The sequence below is a fragment of the Lactuca serriola genome, chromosome 8 (assembly GCF_051521515.1).
Source record: "Lactuca serriola cultivar US96UC23 chromosome 8, Lser_US96UC23_V15, whole genome shotgun sequence".
NCBI lineage: Eukaryota > Viridiplantae > Streptophyta > Magnoliopsida > Asterales > Asteraceae > Lactuca > Lactuca serriola.
Window position 1 is genome coordinate 204,118,451 of NC_136415.1, and position 22,178 is coordinate 204,140,628.

At 35.6% G+C, this 22,178-nt stretch overlaps 1 protein-coding gene and 1 pseudogene across 1 annotated transcript; one reads left to right on the forward strand and one right to left on the reverse strand.

Annotated features, from left to right (window-relative positions):
* Window positions 1–4,583: 4,583 nt before the first annotated feature.
* LOC145067780 (uncharacterized) lies at window positions 4,584–5,843 on the reverse strand. Its single transcript, XM_079014831.1, has 2 exons — window positions 4,904–5,843; window positions 4,584–4,861 (listed from the first exon to the last, which is right to left on the reverse strand). The coding sequence occupies exons 1-2, from the start codon at window positions 5,841–5,843 to the stop codon at window positions 4,584–4,586; spliced, it is 1,218 nt and encodes a 405-aa protein (XP_078870957.1).
* A 5,808-nt stretch (window positions 5,844–11,651) lies between these two features.
* On the forward strand, window positions 11,652–21,758 carry LOC145067781 (protein NUCLEAR FUSION DEFECTIVE 4-like; annotated as a pseudogene).
* Window positions 21,759–22,178: the final 420 nt, after the last annotated feature.

Consider the following 22,178-nt stretch of genomic DNA (forward strand, 5'->3'; position numbering starts at 1 on the left):
TGAATGCATTGCAAGTGTTGGTTGGTGATTGGAGCATCATCATCCTCATTAGTAGGCAGCCGATAGGGACTGAAGTATGTAGAGTCGTACTCATCATTAGCACCACCGAGAGTGGCACCAGAATCAATTGAATGTGATGGTGAAAGAGGTTTAGTGATGACTGGAGGTTTGGTTTTAGTAGTTGCCCCCGTATCAAATACGTTGACACCTACTATCAGTTCAGGAATAGTAGTGGTGGTGGATTGGGAAATTACAGGAGGTGGTAAGGAAGTTGTAGAAATAGGAATGGAAGAAACTGGTGGTGGTGGTGGAAAAGAAGTTGTTGTTTGTGATGTGGTAGGTGGAGGAATGGGAACAACCGAAACTGGAACTGTCTGTTTTGGTGAAGGAAGTGGGGTTGGAAGTTTGTTATGAGGAGATTCGGTTGGAGTAGGAGATCGGGGAGGATTATTACCTCTCGGTGAGTCATGACGAATTTCCTCTTCTTCATCTTCCTCATGATTTTCTAAGCTATGAGGAGTAGGACTCTTGGACCTTTTCGCCATCTTTTTAATCTTCTTAGGTTTAGAAGAATCCCCTTTTTCTGACTTGCGCTTCTTTGACTTAGAAGACTTAGACTTAGCCTCCTCGGTAGTCTCCTTCTTGGTTGTAGCCCGTTTCCCTCGGTTTACAGGCTTGTCTACAACCTCCAAGGCAGCCTGCTGTTCCGGAGATAGGACTCTCGGATCCTTAGGAGTAAGTTTGCGGTAATCAACCATAACATGACTCTTGTCTGTGACACATCGATACATAGACTCAGGAATAGAACCATTGTGAGGGAACTTTGTTGGATCAGAAAGAATGATCTTCTTGGTGTGAAACGTAGCAATTGATGCGACTAGGGCATCCTTCATTACAGGAATATCTAGAGTATCAATCACCCTTCGTGTAATAAGAGTCCAAAACTGACCACATGAAATTTCCGAATGCCTCGTAGAAGTGTTGAGACTCTGCACCACTTGAGACCAGATAATTTTCCCATAATCAAGATTGAGACCATTGTAAAGGCCATAGAGAAAGGTCAGGAAACTCTTATTGGTGCCATCAAATCCAACACTCCTCTCTGCCAAACTCTTGATGAGAAGAGTAAGCAATCCATTCCACTGAGATGGTAAACAAGACTTCTTAACCTTTGTAACTGCGGTGAGTACATCCGTATAACCCATCTCGTAAAGTATCGAAAACAATTGAGTAGTTGTGATGAAGTATGGGGAGATAACAGAGGAATCCACGACAAGATGCAACAACGAACAAAATCTCAATTTTGAAATAGATGCCTTTTTAGAATGGATTTGAAAGTAGATTCGTTCTTTGTTCTTGTCATATGTGGCAGTAGAGTAAACATGGGATAAGAGTGACATCGGGATAGCTTCCTCCTGCGTTAGGGCTAGAACCAGTGGTGAATACTTCAAACATTCCACTACGTGCAGCATATATGAATCATACAGAAATGGGTTGAGTTCGAGAATCATATTCTGATTTGGCTTGATCGAAAGCAATATGGACGAAGCAGTTTGATCGTGAACTGATGAAGAAGTTGCCATTGTTGATCGAAGAAGGAAGATGAACAGTTTGAACTTGCCTTGTAATTTGAGAGACTTTGTTGCTGGTAAAAGATAAATAAAAGTAGAAACCCTTTATATACCGTTGCCTGGAGAGAGAGAGAGAGAGAGAGAGAGAGAGAGAGAGAGAGAGATCATTATGATAATGACGTGATCACTAAAACGTCGCCTGAAAAAGCGCGATGTGACAGGTTCGTTACTCCTAGGTATACGTCAGCACGCGTGGGTATAGAGACCGTTCAAATTCACGCGCCTAAATGCTTATCCTCAATCGTCGTTTTGAAATTCAGTTTCGCTACTAGAAATATGATTACCCCTGTTTAGCTAAAAGATAAACAAAACTTGAACTTACAGCCACCAGAATATTGGAAAATTAAAATTTTCATGCAATAGAGTGACAAAAGATAAAGAAATAAAGCAAATGTGTATTGGATGTGAGTGGTGTCTTATTATAAGACAAAAAGCAGGTGATTCCGGGCAAGAATCGTTTCCTTCAAAGTCAAGAGAGACTTGAAGTGCTTGTGTGGTTTCCCGAAAAATACGATCAAGTGTTTGTAAAGAAACATCAAAAGGCTTCTTTTTAAGTTATAGGCTTAAGGTGGCTTATCTTCAACCGAACGTCGATTCTTAATGTAAGACCGAACATTGGAAGAAGTACTTGTGAGACCGATGTGGTCTGTTGAACAAGTAGGTAGGATATATTTTATAATGACTAAAGAAGTTATAGAAATCTCAAAAAAAAAAAAGGATCTTCATGGGAAGAAAAGCCTTGGTGTTAGACAAATTCATGAAAGATCACTCAAAAATAAAAAAAGAGATTTCAGTAGGTAACCAGTAAGATCTTGAATATAATAATTCACCGTCAATTCATTATAGGTTTTGAATTTTGGGTTTCATTCAGCACGTGGTATACGTATCTAAGATCACAAACACAAATTTTATGCAACCATAAACCTCAGTGGTAATATCCGAGAGTCTCAAGGGTTACAGTGGTGAACCGAAAGTTGATGGAGAATGTAAGGAGGATGGCTAAAGAACCGAAAGTACCTTCTGCGATAAAGACGTGACTAAGCAGAAAAACGCTTAACTCATATGAGAAGAGTAAGGTAGCTCTAGACCGAGTTGATTTTAACAGCCTGATTTGGAAGAAACGATAGGTATAGATCGAATCATTAAGGCCTCGCTCTAAGTCGTAGAGGCGTTGGTCAACATGCAGCAACATGCTTCTAGGGACCCTTAACTAGTTCATAAAAGAATAATCATACCTACCTCAGCTCCAAATTCTGTTGCACTGGTATACTTGGAACCTATTTAAAAGAATGAGCAAACAAACACACCACACGAAAAAAACGAACAAACCGAACAAACAAAAAAATGAGGTTTTGATAAAAATAAAAACAGAAAGAAAAATATTTTTGGATTTTTGAAGTGTTCTGAAAAATAATAAAAAACATAATTTTTTTTAAAAGAATAGAGATAAAGAATATACATAACATACAACTGAAACCTTATCTTTATTGAGTGAAGTGAAATAGATCGAGCTTTCGGTTCATTTCGATTCCTTAAAATTCCAGAGCCGAAATAGACCGAGCGGTTGGTTCATTTCGGTTTCCGAAAATTATGGAGCCAAAATAGACCGATCATTAGCTCCATTTCGTTTGACTTATTTTTAGTGCAAGATTTGAGGATTCGGTACCGAATCTGCTTCCATCATTCCCAGACCTTGTAAAATTTTATTGAAACAAGCTTCAGGTAAGGCTTTAGTGAATATGTTAGCCAGTTGATCAGAGGATCCAACAAAATGCACTTCCACATTCCCATGTTCCATATGATCGTTGATGAAATGATATCTAAGTGCAATGTGCTTAGTTTTTAGTGTTGCACCGGACTGTGACAAATCCTTATTGCACTTTCTGAATCACAATAGAGAGGAATCCTCTTCATACTCAACCCGTAGACTCTCAGTTGACTTTGAATCCATATTACTTGAGAAGTACAAGATGCTGCAGCTATGTACTCAGCTTCTGCCGTTGAAAGTGAAACACATGTTTGCTTCTTGGACCACCAGCTAACAAGTTTTCCATCAAGAAATTGGCACTCACCTGTAGTGCTCTTTCGGTCCAGACCACATCCTCCAAGATCAACATCAGAAAAAGCTTAAATAAAGAATCCAGATTTAGCAGGATACCAGAGACCGAGAGATGAGATTCGCTTTAGGTAACATAATATATTCTTCACTGCCACAATGTGAGGTTCTCTTGGATTAGCTTGAAACCTAGCACAATAATACACAGAAAACATAATATTCGATCTACTAGCTGTTAAATACATAAGGGACCCTATCATTTGACGATATAGTGTTATGTCAACAACAGGTTTTTCCAGAGATGGTGTTAACTTAGTGCCAAATGCCATAGGAACCTTCACTTTTGAGTCTCCTGTCATGCCAAATTTTGTTAATAGGTTCTTTGTGTATGCCTCCTGGTTGATAAAGATACCTTCTGGTCCCTGTCTAATAGTTAAACCAAGGAAAAAATTAATTGGACCCATTGCGCTCATTTCAAATTTAGTCTCCATCCACTTTCTGAATTCAGTTGTTAAGCTAGGATTCGTAGAGCCGAAGATGATATCATCAACATAAATCTGAACTATCATTAGATGTTCGCCTTCTTTCTTTCGGAAGAAGGTTGGGTCAACCGAACCTTGCTTAAATTTCGACATTTTCAGAAAATGAGTTAAAGTTTCATACCAGGCTCTCGGTGCTTGCTTCAAACCATAAACCGCTTTATCCAGTACATAGCAATAATCAGGAAATTTTTCGGTCACAAACCCGAGAGGTTGCTCAACATACACTGTTTCTTCTAGTTCTCCATTCAAGAAAGCACATTTGACATCCATTTGGAAAACTTTGAAATTTTTATGAGCAGCATATGCCAGGAAGATTCTAACTGATTCCAACCTAGCTACTGGAGCGAAGGTTTCCTAATAATCTATCCCTACCTCTTGGCAATATCCTTTCACCACCAACCGAGTCTTGTTGCGAATGACGTTCCCCTCTTTGTCCAATTTATTTCTAAAGACCCATTTCAAGTCGACCACAGAAGCATCATTTGGTGTGGGAATCAGCCTCCAAACTCGGTTACGTTCGAACTTATGAAGCTCATCTTGCATTGCTTGAACCCAATCAGAATGATCAAGTGCAACATTAACTGTTTTCGGTTCGATTTTGGAGATGAACGAGTTAAACATACAGAATTCAACTTTAGAGAATAATGCAGTTTGTTTTGCTTTCAATTGAGAACGAGTAAGAACTTTCTCAGAAGATTCACCAATAATTTGTGCTTTGGGATGGTCCTTGGTCCATTTCACTAACGAAGGATAATTTGGGTCATAAGCTGGATCCAATTCTGCATTCACTTCCTTTTGAAATTCTGATTGATCATCCTCTCCTTCGTTAGTTGCATTCTCTTTCTCCCCCTCTATTGGCGAAGTGTATCCTACGGCAGCATCAGAGTTTGCATCCTCTGTGGGAGTTGGATTCTCCCCCTCGACTGGACCTTTATGAGTTGGGAACGGTATTGAAGTCCCCCCCTTGAAAGATACTTCGGTTGTCTTTGGTGCTGATGAACTCTCCCCCTTGAACATTGTGCCATTGATTGGAGAGTCAGTTGAGGGTTGAGCGCCTGTAGTTTTGGGAGGTTCACTTTCCGTTTCTTTTGCAACTTCATCGATGATCTTTCTGAGATTATCAATTTTGTTATTTGTTGCTTTCACCTCTGAGTGTGCCGCTTCCTCTGGTTCATCAAATAACCGAATGTACTCTTCGAACAAGTTGGATATGGGAGCCGAGACTTGTCCTGATGCAGGAAAAATTTCCCCTAAGTTACTTTCGCTCTTTTGAACTTTCTTCATGTAATTATCATCAAAGGTTACGTAATATGTTTCTTCAATCCGTTTGGATCGTTTATTCAAAACTCTATAAGCTTTTGAAGAGAGTGAATAACCAAAAAAGATTCCCTCGTCTGCTTTGACATCAAACTTGTTTTGGTTCTCCTTTGAGTTAAAGACGAAACATCTTGAACCGAACATGTGGAAAAATTTAACATTGGGCTTTCGATTATTTAAGATCTCATATAGAGTGATTGACAATCTTTTGTTAAGGAAGGAACGGTTCTGAGTGTAGCATGTGGTTGCAACTGCATCAACCCAGAAGTATAACGGAAGAGAAGTGAAATTGAGCATGGTTCTGGCTGCCTCACATAAAGAAAAGTTTCATCTTTCAACAATCCCATTCAGTTGTGGTGTATAAGGGGGCCGAAAAGTTGTGAGTTATCCTCTTATCAGCCAGAAAATCCTCAAAATCTTTATTCTTGAATTCCAGCCCATTGTCACTTCTGATATTCCTCACCATCTTTCTCAGTTGAACTTCCAATTGCTTAATAAATATCTTCAACTTGGGAGTTACGTCTGATTTATGTTTAAGAAAGAAAACCCAGGTGAAGCATGGAAAATCATCTACAATGACAAGAATGTACTTACTACCACCGATGCTCTCGATATCCGAAGGTCCACATAAGTCAATATGCAATAGTTCAAGAGCTTCAATAATCTTTGTATTGACTCGTGTACGATGGCTCTTTCTGCTCTGTTTGTGTAACATCCAAAATTTTCAACCAGTTTAAACTTCTCAAAAACAACCCATATTCGCTAGTTTATTACATAAAGGTTTTCAATTCATTTATTATCAGAGTATTTCCAGAACCACATCATAAACACATAAAACATGAGGAGCGGTACGATAACGCCTTTGCCTTGCCATGATCTCCTGAAGTACCTGAAACAATACACTGAAAATTGTAAGCCCGAAAGCTTAGTTAGTTACCCCCTAAATACCAACCACATATACCATACACATAACATATCATATCATAAACAGAACAGCCATGCACTTCGGGTCTACTGTGTGACTGGTCTGCCGCACTGGACCTTCAATCCACCTGGTCCACCCTCCGATTCTAGCCATATACATCGAGTCTGCAGTGTGGTTGGTCCGCCCGCACCGGGCCTTCAACCCACCTGGATCACTCTCTGAGTCTACAGTATGACTGGTTCGCCCGCACCGGGCCTTCAGTAGGCTTGGTTTACTCTCCGAGCCTCGGTACGTCTGGTCCGCCCTCGTGGGGCCTACAGCCTATCCGGACCGCTCGCTGGGCCTTCGGGAAATCTGGTCCGCCCTGGGTATGTTGGCTTACGGCACAAAGCAGGACCCGCCTCAACCCAACCCCGGTCAACCATGTGCACATAAACATATAATCATATAGAAATTCCTCACTAATCAACCGATCTAGTAGATCACATATATATTACACGCTAACCAGGATACCAACCTAACCGGTCACTAACATAGCATCATCCTATATACTAGGATTCCGACCTTAACCAGGTGTCTAACATATACCATCCTAAATACCAGGATGCGAACATATAGCAAAGCAATAACATAACAACTACCCGGATTTCGTTCCGATAAAGGGTCGGCCTTGGTGCCTTAGACCCTGTTGATATAGTGAGGATAACTCACCTCGCAACTGTTGAATGAAGAGATAAGATCACACTGCTCCAACCTCCTACACGAACTCCACCACTGATCAATACCAAAAGACTGAACTCAATAAATACCACTAATTACCAAAGTACCCTTGGAAGTCCACTAGTCAACTCTTGGTCAATGTCAAAGTCCTCAGTCAAAGTCAACCTTCCCGTGTGACCCTACTCGCCGAGTCGCCCCGTCGACTCGCCGAGTCCCACAATTGTGAGACCATTCTCGCTCAACTCACCGAGTCATCCCTCGACTCACCGATTCACCGTTCAACCAGAAAAAGGTTAGGACTCCACGACTAGACTCGCCGAGTCCAATGCAATACTCAACAGACTTGCCGAGTTATTCTTCCAACTCGTCGAGTCCATGCCAACCTTCATCCAACTCGTCGAGTTCACCCATTGAACTCGCTGAGTCTCTTCAGTTCTCGTTCCATACAGAGGCTTTCCAAGCCATGCAGGGGCTCAAATCCCTAGATCTACCCTTCTACAAGCCATTCCTCACGTAAAGTGGCAAACTTTACGTGAACTCCAGGAGCTATGAGCCCAAAATGCTCTAGGGCTAGACTATTAGGACAAAGGGTTTCACTAACAACTCAAGGACTGAAGCTTTATGACATTCTAGGCCATCATGAGCCTAGATCTGAAGTAGCAACCCCAGATCCAACTCCAAATCCGATATAGGTCTCAAAACAATTTGAGAAACTCCCAAAACAACCACCAAGGATGAACCACAAGGGAAATAGCTTAAGGTAAGAGCTTCTTACCTCATAGATGTACACAATTCTAATGTAGATCCCAGATCTTTACAAGCCTCTTGATGTTAACTCCCAATTCTCAAGCCCCTTTCACAATTTCCTCTTCTAATCCCCAATATTTCCAACAACGAAGCCTCACAAGAAATTAGGGTTTTCTGGACTAAAAGGGAAGGTAAAGAGGCTGATGGTGGCTATAATGTGCTTTATATATGGCACAAACCCCAGATTAGGGTTTTTCTCCCTTCAACACCAACTCGCCGAGTCCAGCAGCCAACTCGCTGAGTTGGTCACTTAACACGCGACCAAAATCACGACTCGACTCGCTGAGTCTATCCATGGAATCGCTGAGTCGAACCTCCTTAATTACACCAAGCACCCTGAACTTGCACTTCTGAACTCAGGGTGTTACAGTTTACCCATCTTACACGTTGCACACAGATGTTCCTTGTCAAACTTGAGAAGAGGGAGGCCTCGAACATGATCACCAAGCACTAACTTATTAATATCTTTGAAGTTCAGATGTGATAGTCGTCAATGCCACAACCAACTTTCATCTGTGTTTGCCTTTGACAACATACTTATTGCTGGTTTTCCTCGTAATGGGTTGAGATTTAAAGGATACATCTCTCCCTTGCGTTCAGATTTTAGCAGAACCTTTTTCGATTGCTTTTCAATTATTTCAGAGCCCTCATCATCAAATGATACTTTCAGCCATGTTCCCACAACTAATTGTGACACGCTGATGAGGTTATGCTGTAATCCTTCCACATACGCCACTTTTCGAATCGAGAAATCTCCATTGGTTATCATACCGTATCCCTTGATTGTTCTATAGGAGTTATTTCCATACTTTACACAACCACCATCTTTTAGGGACTGAAACTCCCTCAGCTCTTCCTTCCTTCCTGTTATGTGACGCAAGCAGCCATTGTCTATATACCATTCTTCATCGAACTGCTTGTCACTATATTACCTGCAATTTCAAGCAGATTTAGGAACCCAAAGTTTCTTGGGTCCTGGTAAGCCTTTCACAAAAAAGGAATTACAGAAGAAATATCAACCAAATATATTCTTTTTACAAGAGTGGTTTGATCTTTTCTTTTGATGGTATACACCTTGATTTTAGTTTTATCTTGTTTAATTTTTGGTGCATTAGTTGGTGAGTTATTAGATGGTTTAGGATTTTTCTTTTGAATCCTAGGGTTAGCTGACTTTTTCTTATTATGGAACTCATAATCGAATGCTATCTTTCCCTTTCTTTTGATGTTTTTCACAGAATTTATTTTGCATTGTGAGTTAGAAGGACCGAAACTAGACTTGGGGCCGAAACTTGACTTTCGGTTCTGAGAGCTGATGTGAGGACCGAAACTTGACTTTTGGTTTGATACACTTGTTTGGGAACCAAGAGTTGAGGTTCGATTCGGACATTTGGAATAGTAGGAATTTGGGCTGAAATTTTCTTTTCCTGTTAGTTTTTCCTTCCCTTTATGCCTTGATTCTTTCTTAGGAGGTACGTAGTTGGGATTTTGAGATTCCCAGTGACGTTTACACTCATTCAGGTTCCTTGCGTATCTTTGATTTCTTAAGCGTTTCTGTTCCGCTAACTCCTTCTGTGATTTGTGGATATTGAAGCTAGCCTTTGGCTTCTGCTTTTGAGTTTTGGTTGTATTTGTTGGAACATTTGATTCTGTCATCAGTTCTTTCGGGATTTCTTTAGTTCCACTTGTGCTTGGTTTGTCGAAACTTGAGGGTTTGTTGATGGTTTCAGCAACATGTCTTCCTTTAACCCTCCATGAAGTTTGCTCAGATAATCCTACGGTTTAATCTACGTTGTCAATAGGAGCAGACCAGAAGTAATCGTCGCATCCTTCAGCATTGCCTTTGTCAACCAAGAGTCTTAATTCTGCCGTTTGTTTTGTAGTGACACCTGTAACTGCATAGACCTGATTTGGCACAGTTTGAACCTTTTGATAAACCATAGCTTTTTCTTTGAATTTTTGTTGCTTGTCTTTTGACATGCGAGCGAATTCAGCCGAATTTTCAGAAATGAGGGGTTTCTCATTCTCGGTTTCGCTATTCATAAACTTAGAGCAATCAACTACGTCTTCTACTGAGATTTCAGTCATCTCACTTTCCTCATCAAATTCAGACGCATTTTCTAAGTTCATTTTATTTTCTGGAGTTAATTTGGCATTAGACAGGTCAAATGATTGAATAGTGTCTGACTTAATTTTCAACCTATCATTTTCATCTAAAACATCTTTTAGCATACATTTGTGTTCCTTAGAATCAATGAAGGTTTCTATCTTGTCCAGTCCAATTTTGTAAGACATGGATGTCTCTTCTGATGACACTACTAATTCACATTCTGCTATGAACTCATCCTCATTAAATTCAAGGCATGGTAAAATCAACTTATGAATTTTCTTTCCTATCTCACAACTTAAATGTAATTGAGCAACATTAGTGTATAAATGCTTAGCAATTAAACAAAAAACATTCCTTTGTTTTAAAAACTTTAAATTATCTCTTTGCAAATAAATACTTTCATCCCTAGCCTTAATTAACTCCGCCTCCTTCAGTTCAATCCACATCCTTCTCTCCTCACTCTTTGAAGACACCCTGCTGAGTTGATCAGTTAAGTTAGAATTCGCTAAGCGAGTTTGCATGAGACTACCACTTAAGTTAGAAAATTTGAATTTTAATTCATTTAACTCTTCTTCATAATCTGTTATTGGAACTTTAAGTGATTCAAGGATGGATTGTACCTTTTTGATCAACCGATCGCAGTCGTTGATCTTCTCACTAATAGGCTTGGCTGAAAAACACTTGTCCTCAGTCAGGTTCGGTTCCTCATTTGCACTTTCGGTTGATGAACCAGCTATGACAATTATGCACTTTCCAGCCGAACCTACTTCCTTTGCCACATAAGCCTTTCCATGAGTGGGCTTTCTTACCTCTTCATCTTCAGAGTCGGTTGACCAAACTTCAACGCTACCGAACTCGTCTTCATCTGCATTCTCCTGTACATTCAAGGCATTCATAGAACTATTATTTGCCTTCTTTTCCTTGATTTCTTCCAGCTTGCGCATATAGTACGCCTCATCATCTTCACCATCTCTTTTCTCGGCCATTTTCCTTAGCATGCAATCTTTGGCAAAGTGGTTCTTGCCGTGACAGTAATTGCAATCGAACCCAGAGTCTCCTACAAGCTTGCTCTCCTTCTTGTCTTCATACTTTTGAGAAGAGATTTTCGCTTCATCCTTCACCTTCTCAGAACTATAACTTCCTTGCCAGTTTCGGTTCTTGTTGATAGGAAATTTTCTTCGCGCAAACTTCTTTGGATTGGTGACCATCAAAGCATACTCTTCGCTTGTAAGATCACACTCAGACATATTAGCCTCTTCTTCTTCTTCTGCAATGCTTTTTTCCTTTTGAGACAAGGGCCAACGATCCTACACCAGAAACTACCTTCACTTATTTGGTTACCAGAATCTCATGGGACTTTAGTATTCCCACAAGTTTCGCCAGTGAGTAAGACCTGAACTGTTCGTGTGCTTTCACGGTTGAAACCACATCCATCCATTCCGATCTTAGTCCGTTCATGAAGGTCACCTTCTGCTCGATCAACTTTCTTTCTATTCCATGCTTGATCATCTTACTTAGGAGATGATTGAACTGATCGAAAGTTTGTATGAGTTTCTCCTCCGGTTTTTGTTCGAAGACGCCAAATTCTGACAACAGCAAGGTTTGAATGGAGTGTTCTAGATCTTCATCAGTTGAATAAAGTTCTTTCAACCTATCCCAGATTTCTTTGGCAGTCGTGCATGAACCTACCAACTGAAAAGTGTCAGATTGTAAGGCGAATCTGATCATTCTCATAGCCTTCACATTACACAACAATTTGTCTTTCCCGTCCTGTGGAATCTTATCTACATCCGCCACCAGCTTGTTATATTCCTTTTGAGACTTAACAGTTGTGTTCGTTCATGAGTGAAAAAACGGCCCAAGTGTGATAGCTTCCCATATGAGATACCCATTATCTTCCGATCCAACCACGTAGTCTTCAAAGTGATGTGCCCATACTTCATAGTCTTGAGTGTAAAGAATGGGTATCCTGGTTGTAGATCCAATGTTGTTTGAGATGTTGATGGGATTTGTTTGCGAATCTTCGTGAGACATGGTGAGCTGCTAGAATCAAACCTGTAAACTTGAGATTAGGGTTTTATCTGAAACAGAGTTGCCATTGATACAAAGAAGATGGCTTCTATTTATACGATAAAAGCGGAAACCCTAAAGAATTCTTAATACAGAAGGAATGTGTATTGATCACACAGTCTCCTGCTCTGATACCAATTGTTAGAACTAAGTTCAATTAGGATCATTGGATTCTATGCAAGCAAACAATTATGAACGTAAATATAAACACAAGTATGGATTTGAATATGTCGTATGATTAATACTTCAACACCTCAGAAGAGCTCGATTAAGAACTTCGACTGTAAAAGTGTTTAGGGTTACAAAATAATAAACGTAATAATCGACAGCGTATAATACATACATGCATGCATACTTATAGTATAACCCTACTAGATAAATACGGATGGACATGCCCAATCCGGATACAAAATATAAAGTCCATAATGCAACATAATTAAACTCAACAAAGGGAGTCATCCAAGGTGGTGGAAAAGACATCGTGGGTGATCGGAGAAGCACACACGATGTTTGAGGAGTTGCAAACCGTCAATTTTTGGATATTGTTCGTATCGTTTCTGTGTGGGGTAGGAACAGGGCTTGCAGTCCATAACAATATGGGTCAAATGGGTCTGGCTCTCGGGTATGTGACGTGTCAATATTTGTTTCGTTAACAAGCATTTTGGGATTTTTCGGTCGGATCGGATCCGCGTTGGTGTCGGAGTATTGTCCACCTTTCTCGTCTATTTTTAAAATTTTATAGATTTGTAATTTTTAAGATATAACAAACTCCTTTTAAAAATATCATGAGCTCTTAGGTTTTAAACCCAAGATTTAAAATTCAAATATTCATTTATGTATGTATAAGTATATTAGCATTTTGGATTTTCGGCTACGATTAAAGATATTTTGTTCGAATCTATTTCTCACAATAAATATATTATATGATGTAACTGATAAGAAATTAAATACCATATAATTAGTCAAAATAATATTATATAATAGTCAAATAGTTTATTGATTTTATAATATTTTGGTCAAGTTAATAAATGATAACTTGCCTTTCCGCATTTTAAAGATCTAAATGGTATTAAGTAGGGCAGGTTTTTTAGATCGACCTCCAAAGGCCAAACCAATAATTTTTTAATCATGATGACTTCACAACTATCAATTTGCGAGTAGAGAACTTTAATTTATTTTTGTATTTAATTACGGATTGCTTTTCAAAAAAAAAAAAAAACCTATTTTTAATTAAATTAGTTAAAGCACCATGTTTCTAAGAGTAACATTAAGAATCTTATATTATAATATGTTCTTAATTCAATAAAAACTCAACTATCATCAACTTATTTGACAATTATTTTTTATTTAGTTTAACTTCCTAGCTAAAATGTTAATTTTTACTTTAAAAAGCTAACTTTTAACTTACAAACTAACTTATCATAATTTATCTCAAAATAAGTTATCAAAAAAACTAGTTTATAAATAACAATAAGTTATTTTTATGGTTTTATCAAATGTTAAACTATAATAAGCTAGTTTATTTTCTGTCAAATAATGATTATAAATTATGTTTGATTGACTAGCTGAAAAAGTAAATGATAGATGAAAAAATAACTATTTATTGATAAGTTAGCTAATAAAAATTAAAGTTTGATAAAACTAAATAAAATATGTAAAATAACATAAAATATGCATGGTATATTTGGAGAATATACCTTGGTAAAACTAAATAAAATATGTAAAACAATATAAAACATGGATGATATATTTGGAGATTATACCTTGGTAAAATTAAATGAAATATGTAAAATGATATAAAACATGGATGGTATATTTGGAGAATATACCTTGATGGCTCATCAGTTACACTTATGGCACAACATATGGGATGTCTCAAGTATAAACTTTGAGGGCAACACAATTCTAAAATGGATTCTTTAGTATCATTGCCAAATGTTGCAAACTATTTCTAAACCTCACAATATCAAGAGCCGCAATAAATGGTAAGGAACTCATTAATCTTATATTTGAAGAATTAAAATATATAACTTCATAAAATGAATGCTTTCTTTTTCTTTCTAAAATAATACTTATTTGTTGCAATTTCCATGACGTTTCTATAAAGAAGTATTGCGTATATTTTAAATTATCGGGCATGCAAGTAGGGTTCATTAGATATTTTTTATATGTATGTGGACTCACTTTATTTATGGACCACCACCACTCTAAAAGGGGGTTTGGTCGACCCCTGTTTATAAATTATAACCATAAAATATTAAAAACATCACCTAATATATTAAAAGGGCTAGCACAAAGGTTTGAATTTGATCATGACATTGTTATGTCTATTTATATATTAAGATTACTTGACCCAAAGTTCCTGTTAGCCCTTTGTTAGTCCCAAACGTTGCGCCTCGTTTTTAATTGTCGTTAAGTGCTATTAGTTTCTTTTTTCGTGTTGTATTTATATGCAAAAAAAAAAAAAAAAAAAAAATGCCTGAACCCTACTAAAAGCGTACATGAAATTGATTGACTAGGTTCGTTAGAAATTATAGGATAATGTTATTAAATAATAACGTACTTTTTCATGTATCCTATCTAAATCAGTTCTTAACTGTTATTTGTTTTGTTTGACTTAATGTGCTTAATGAATACATGACTAATACATACTTTAGGTGATTTCCAAACTCAAAACCTAGTTGGACAAAAAGGGTTGGAATGCTTTTGCTTTGCCATTAAGGAAGATAGATTTCAAATTTTCAAGGTCAATAATGGTGGGTTTTTAATCAAGTGGGAATGGCTTTTTGGTATGTTTTTCTTCATGAAATCGTTTAGAGATGACTTGCAAGGGTCATTTTGTATCGTCAATTGTGTTGGGATGCTTTTTTGGTGTTATGTCTCTTTTCTGAGAACTTGTTTGATTTGCTTTTAAGGCTTATAGAGTCATGTTTGACATTCATTCACTACAAAAAAAATGTCAATTAGTGACCAAAACGATATGGTCACTAACAATAGAATGCATCGTCACTAAATGATTTAGTGACGAAAATTTCGGTCGTCACTTTTCGTCACTATAGGTCCGTCACAAAACTGATTTAGTGACCAAATATAAATATGGTCACTAAACAGTGACTAAAATATACTCGTCACTAAATTTGTGACGACCCACTTCGTCACTAAATGTTGTCACTAATCAACTAAAGTTGTCACTATTTTATCTACTTAGTGACCAATAAAAGTTGTCACTGTTTAATCTGATTAGTGACCATAGAAAATAGTCACTATTTAATATGATTGATGACCATAGAAAGTGGTTACTGTTTAATCCGATTAGTGACTATTGAAGGTGGTCACTGTTTAATCCGATTAGTGACCATACCAAGTCATCACTGATTTATCCTATGAGACACAAAAATGGGTCAATAATTAAGAAATTATTGAAATATTAAATTTCATTTTTAAAAGAAAAAACAATCCTATAAATTTTTACAATACAACAAAAACCAAATAAATCTTCACATTTATAATATGAAAATTAAATGTCAATTTTTAAAAAAACCATACATTTTATCCAATATTTCAAACAACAAAATATAAAGATCAACCAGGTGAAGTTTATTTAATAAGAAAAGTAAGTTCAATTGATCAATGCAATTGAGATAAACGTGAAAGCTCACTCATCATAAATTCCATTTTCTTATTTTGCTCCTCTCGATAATTGATCTGCTCTTCTTGAAATTGTAGTTGTTCTTCTTTAATTACACGAATTTCCTCCTCAAAGGCTTTTGATTTTTCCTTTTCTAGTTTCAGTTCCGTTTGTAACTTTTATGCGCCTATAACTTGTTTTGTCGAAACAGAACGCCCTTTTATATATCCCGGTATACGATGTAGTTTTTTCATACATATTTCAACCGGCGAACAAGAAGAAGAAGCTTCCTCATTTAGAAATTCATTCTGTATAACAAAACAATTTAGATTAAAAGTAAAACAAAAATTATTCATAAATACGTCAAGATATTAAAAGTACCCAAATTTCTCCGGCCTTCTCATTGACCATTTGATTTTTCTTTTTCGAAAAATGTCCAATCTTGTAACGTTCAATGAATGATACTTCTTCTTCTTCTTTCTTTTTCTGTTTTCAAAAGGAAGAAAAGTTTGACAATGCAATGAAAGATTTAAGTTAAAAAAGTAGCTTACCATGTCAACAATCCTTGCAATTGAAACTGTGCCAACCGCGGGTGGAACTTGATTAAATGATTTGTTCTTCTTGTTTCTAATGCTAACTTCCTACAACAATTAAACAAGGGTTGTTTTTGTCATATTTGCAAACCAAAAAAACACAGACCATTTCTGTCATTTGTCCACACTATTACATAGGGACCATTCCTGTAATTCTACAAAGTAAAACATAGGGACCATTTCTGTAAATTTTGAAAAATAAAAAACACAATGGTTGTTTCTATCATTTTCTCAAACCAAAAAACACATGGACCAATTTTAAAATTCTACAAATTGAATAGATAGGGACCAATTATGTAATTATGCAAAGTAAAAACCCAATGACCATTTATGTCATTTTACCATTTCTTGATATAATTTGGAAAAGAAGTAAGAACCTGAAATTCTTCGCTTGCAAATTTTTGACATAGTTTTACCCAATCAGCATTGATTACACTATTTGGAGGATGATTGATTGCTTCCTCTTTTGTAGAGAACTTTTTGAAATGAAGGTGCAACCTATATTGCCTGTTTTTATGTTGGTTCGCCAGTTGTGTATCGATAGCATGCACCATCAAGCGACAACTTGGATCGTAAGTTGAATTTTCCTACATATAGGTATAGCAATGTATTCTCATTTATTTGTTTAAGAAATAGCAATGTATTCTCATTTATTGTTTCTTTAAAGAGAGTTGATAACATCATACCGTGCATTTAGTGATAATATCATACTTCAACAAATCTGGTTGGTTTTTCCAAGTGGTTCCATCAAATTTTGCATGATCTCTAACTACACACCCACCGTTAGTGATGAATTGTTAACTATCTTCCCCAACTATACGACCAGCACATTCATCAACTTCAAAAACTAAATTTGCCTTATTCGAGCGCCTCTTTTTAGTTTCATTCAAAGACCTTCAATACAGTGACCACTTTTTTGTCACTAAATTTCTAACATATTGACCATTATTCTTAATTACTATATAGTTAACATAGTGACCATTATTTTTAATCACTAAATAATTGTTATGATATGAAACAAAAGCAGTTTAATTTTTTAGCATTTTAATGACTGAGTTAGTGACCACCACATATAATTCGTCATTAAATTTGTAGGATTACCAAAATGCAGTGACCACTTAATTTCTAGTGATTAATAGATGCTTTTAGTGACCAATTTTTAAATCGTCACTAAAAATTAGTCACTAATAAGGATTTTTCTTGTAGTGATTTAACCCTCTCTTTATTTATTAGTTTCGATATTTATTTATGTCTTGTTTTATATGGCATTCGTTTAGTTACGGATTCATATGAAAGTTAAAGAAGTAATATGTTGTTTTGTATAAAATTAATATGAACAATATTTAATCTCGTAAAAGCTATATGAACAATAAAATTACGCATTCATATATATAAAATTAATAAAGAAATATAAAATTCGTTGTATGTTGTTTTGTATAAAATTAATAAAGAAGTAATATGTTGTTTCGTATAAAATTCATTTAGTTACGGATTCATATAAAATTAATACACTTAATATGACCAATATTCAATCTCTTAAATGATATATATATATATATATATATATATATATATATATATATATATATATATATATATATATATATATATATATATATATATATATAGAGAGAGAGAGAGAGAGAGAGAGAGAGGTTATATTGTTTCTAGTAACTATTGTGTGCCAGAATGCACATATCTGGACCATCGGAATAATAGAATCAACAATAATGATCTGAGGGTCTATGATATTAATATAGGGTAGCATTTATCATATAATCACAGAAATTTCAGACCTTTTCGGTCAATTAACCTATTTTAAAAAAGGAAATTTTCGGATTTTAAGGGATTATTAATTCTGTTATTTTTAAAAAATCTGAATAATATAAATTAATTCTAATTAAATTTTAATATTACTTTTAATAATAACCGATTTTATTCTATCAGAATGACAAAAAGTCAACAATAAACTAGTATATTTGCGGTTTTATTCTTACAGAATATTGTTTCATTCAAGATATGTTTTATATTAAACATTCTTAAAGAATTATACAACATATTATCAAGAATAACATTTTCTAAAGAATACAGATTTTATTTTTTAAGAATCATTATTTACATTCATTCATCGGAAAAGAAAAATACTAGAAACAATTATTACAATCATTCTAAAAAAATTATGACTAATAATGGTTTAACGATTACATTTATTCTTAAATATTAAAACAAAAATTGGTTAAAAAAGAAAAAAAAAATATATCAAAATCTAACAAAAGCACTACTCTATTCCAAAAGAATATTATTGTTAAGAAACAATTTATAAATTCTGATAGAATACATTCTGTTAGAATACAAATATCGTTCTGCATGTTTTCTTCATTTTTCACATTAATGACAACATCTTCAAAACCTAAATTGATACGGAAAACATAATCAACTTTCAAAATATTAAAATTTTTAGTGCATTAAATAGAATAAAACAATAAATTATAATAGAATGTGATATACATTCTAATATAATATAACTATAATTTCTACGTACAAACCAACATTAACAATCATCCATAAACTTGCAATTCCATTCCAATAGAATAGGAATTCGTGATTCCATTCTGATAGAATTGGAATTCAAGATTCAGTTGTCGTATGCATTCTATTGGAAAAATATCCAAGTAAAAAATGCATAAATCAGTAGAACAATGGAAATGATATTCAGAATCGATAAACATTCGATAAAAATTACATGACTAACCATGAATAAAATTTGAGGCCATGACATGTTGAGCGATCAATACGGTAATATTTCTCTTTGGCATTTCATCAAACACTTCTAGGGTGCTCCCTAAATCACCACATTTTCTATGAATCATGAATGAATAAAATTCCAATTCAGAATAATAAACATAAAATTCATATGAACATCAAAGAGAAAGCTTTGTATTAATCTTAGCTTTCAGTGTTCCACCCTATTTTGTCCAATCATGCTTCCTTATATGCCAACAAAACTATACTTCATATTTGTTTCTAAAGTTGTTCATATGAATAAATTATGTTTGATGATTGTTACCTTTAGAAAAGTAGTCATCAATCGGAGTTGATCCTTTGAGATAAGGCGTACATGCTCTAAAAGCCGGGTATCAATTTGAACTTTATCAAGAATGCGCTCAATCAATTGGAAGGCAATATCTTGTTTCTCGAATTGCTCCATAGACTCTTTGTTGAAAAATGAAACTCCATTACTATCTCCATTACTGAATCAATAAGAAAGCCCTATAAATTACTGGATTGGAACCCCTATCATTGTCATTGAGAGTAAAGAAGACAATACCTCCCATGAAGCCTGCAATTTATGTACTAAAATCACAGCGTACCTTGGTGGGCCGGTCTTCACCTCTCTCTTAATCGATCTATCATCCACAAACGGTGATGTGGTGAGCCTCAAATCAACATTACCTTTAAATCGTCTAGTATTGCAGGAATCAGAGAGAGGATAGACACAACCATTGACTGAGTAAACACCCTCGAATTACCTTCTGCTTGATGGAGGCATATTCGTTGTTGATGCTTCTCTTTTCCGTCTACGGTCGGAATCAGCGACATGGGCGAGAAGGATAGAGAAAGGTGAAGATCGACAGGTAAATCAAAGGCAAATCGAACCTACCCAAAAGGAACAATCGTGAAAAAATGAGAGGTGATAGGGGAAACCACAAAAATCGATGGAAAAAATATCATTGGAAGACAGTAGATTCCTCCTACGTCCACAATTACATTCAAAATACATTATTTTCTTTACCTAATTTCAAGATAAAATAACAGATTGCTTTACCTGTGAAATAGTAGGCTCAGAGAGGAACCCATCGGAATGGAGACCATAGCCTTTGAGAAAGTCCCAACTTATAAGACACGATGCACGAGAGAGAGTAGGTCAAAAATATTGATTTTATTTCCTTAATTGCAGGATTTCAATTAAAGGATTCCTTAATTAAAAAGTACAAAGTGTCCAGAATACCCTTAAATGATTTATTTAATTGTTTATTATTTCTTGAATTCTTATTGGTGCATTTAGGAACACAATATTTACTAAAAACATTTGAACCTAACTCTTTCTCTCTCTCTCTCTCTCTCTCTATATATATATATATATATATATATATATATATATATATATATATATATATATTATTTACTATAAAATACATAACTTAATATAAAAAAGGCAGAAAAATAAAATTTATCTCATTTATTCCTTTTTTTTATGGATTTGTCTTTCATTTATTTTCTTCCATTTCTGCAACTGTGTCGGTAATTTCCTTGAATATTTTCTAAAAATCATTGATTCATTTACTATATAATTTACTTTTTTTTCCCTATCACAACATTATACCTTCCATAAGATATCCGACTATAACAATATCATCCAATTTACAAAACAATCTTCACCATAAATGTTTTCAAGATACATTGTTCTGATAGGGAAAAAAAAAATCTAAAATACAATTTTATAACCGGATACAGTTTTCAAAGTACAATGAGAGCATCCTACTACTTTCACTCTTTTCTTTCATTTTTTTTATTGCAATGTTAGGTAATAAAACAAAAGTAGTAGGATGTTGTAATAAAAAATAAATGAAATTAGGTTTTCTATTTCTTGCATGTTGTCCTTTATTATTATTTTTTTTGCGCTTACATATATTACAATTATTATTACTATTATTATTATTATACGCTTACAGATTTATTAATAATTACCAGAAGGTTGGAACACCAAGACCTCTATGGAATCTAAAATCCCAGATTCTAATGGTGGTAGGCTATGTTCTTATGGCTATAGACATGCCCGGGTCACTCTAAATCGGCTCAATCGTGGTCGGGATATGCTACGGGGTGCGGTTAGCCATCACGATTCCAACTGCCTCCGAACTATTTGGCCTGAAATGATATGCTCTCATTTACAACATCCTCATCCTAAACCTCACTCGATTCCTTCTTGTTCTCCGGTTTACTCGCCGGATTTTTGTATGACACAGAGGCCACTGCCACCGCCAGTGGCGGCAACACCTGCATTGGCGCACACTGTTATCGCCTTGTGTTTATAGTGATGGCGTTTGTGTGTGTGATAGGGCTTACGTTGGATATGTTGTTGACGGTTAGAACTAAGGCTTTGTGTTCGAGAATTTAGTGAATCGAAAAATGAAGTTGGTGGTGGTGTCCGGCGGCCGGAGTTGGAGGGTTGATGGGAAGGTTTCCCGGTGACACTCTTTAGCTTTTTATATAAAGGTAGATTTGCTTATAGATTTTAAGGTGCATTCTATTTTATTATTATTATTATTTATAATACATATGGCTATTCTTTTGATTTGTATATCTAAACGAGTAAACTAAGCCATGTTCCTTTAGAGTGCCTTTAATTCAACAACTTTTTTACATTGTTATTGTTAAAAAATGAAATCAAGACCCTCAAATCCGTAGGCCATTGAATTCAATGTACCACAAAGATGACACATACAAGATAAATGATCTCCGACCTCTACGTCTCATTTAAAAATCAGACAAAGAATATAATACAACCCCACCTACCCCTATCCAGATTAGCATATTTATTGAAGACCACGTCATCAAATACTAACAAAATAGTGCAATTTTTCTTCGACTCTATCCATTCCAATCCTTCATCCTGAGATATTAACTTTGATTGGAGCATATTTATTCATGTTGTTTTACTATTATTAATCACAAACATATTATCAAAAAAATTGATTGGATTAATCAGAAAAAAAAAAAA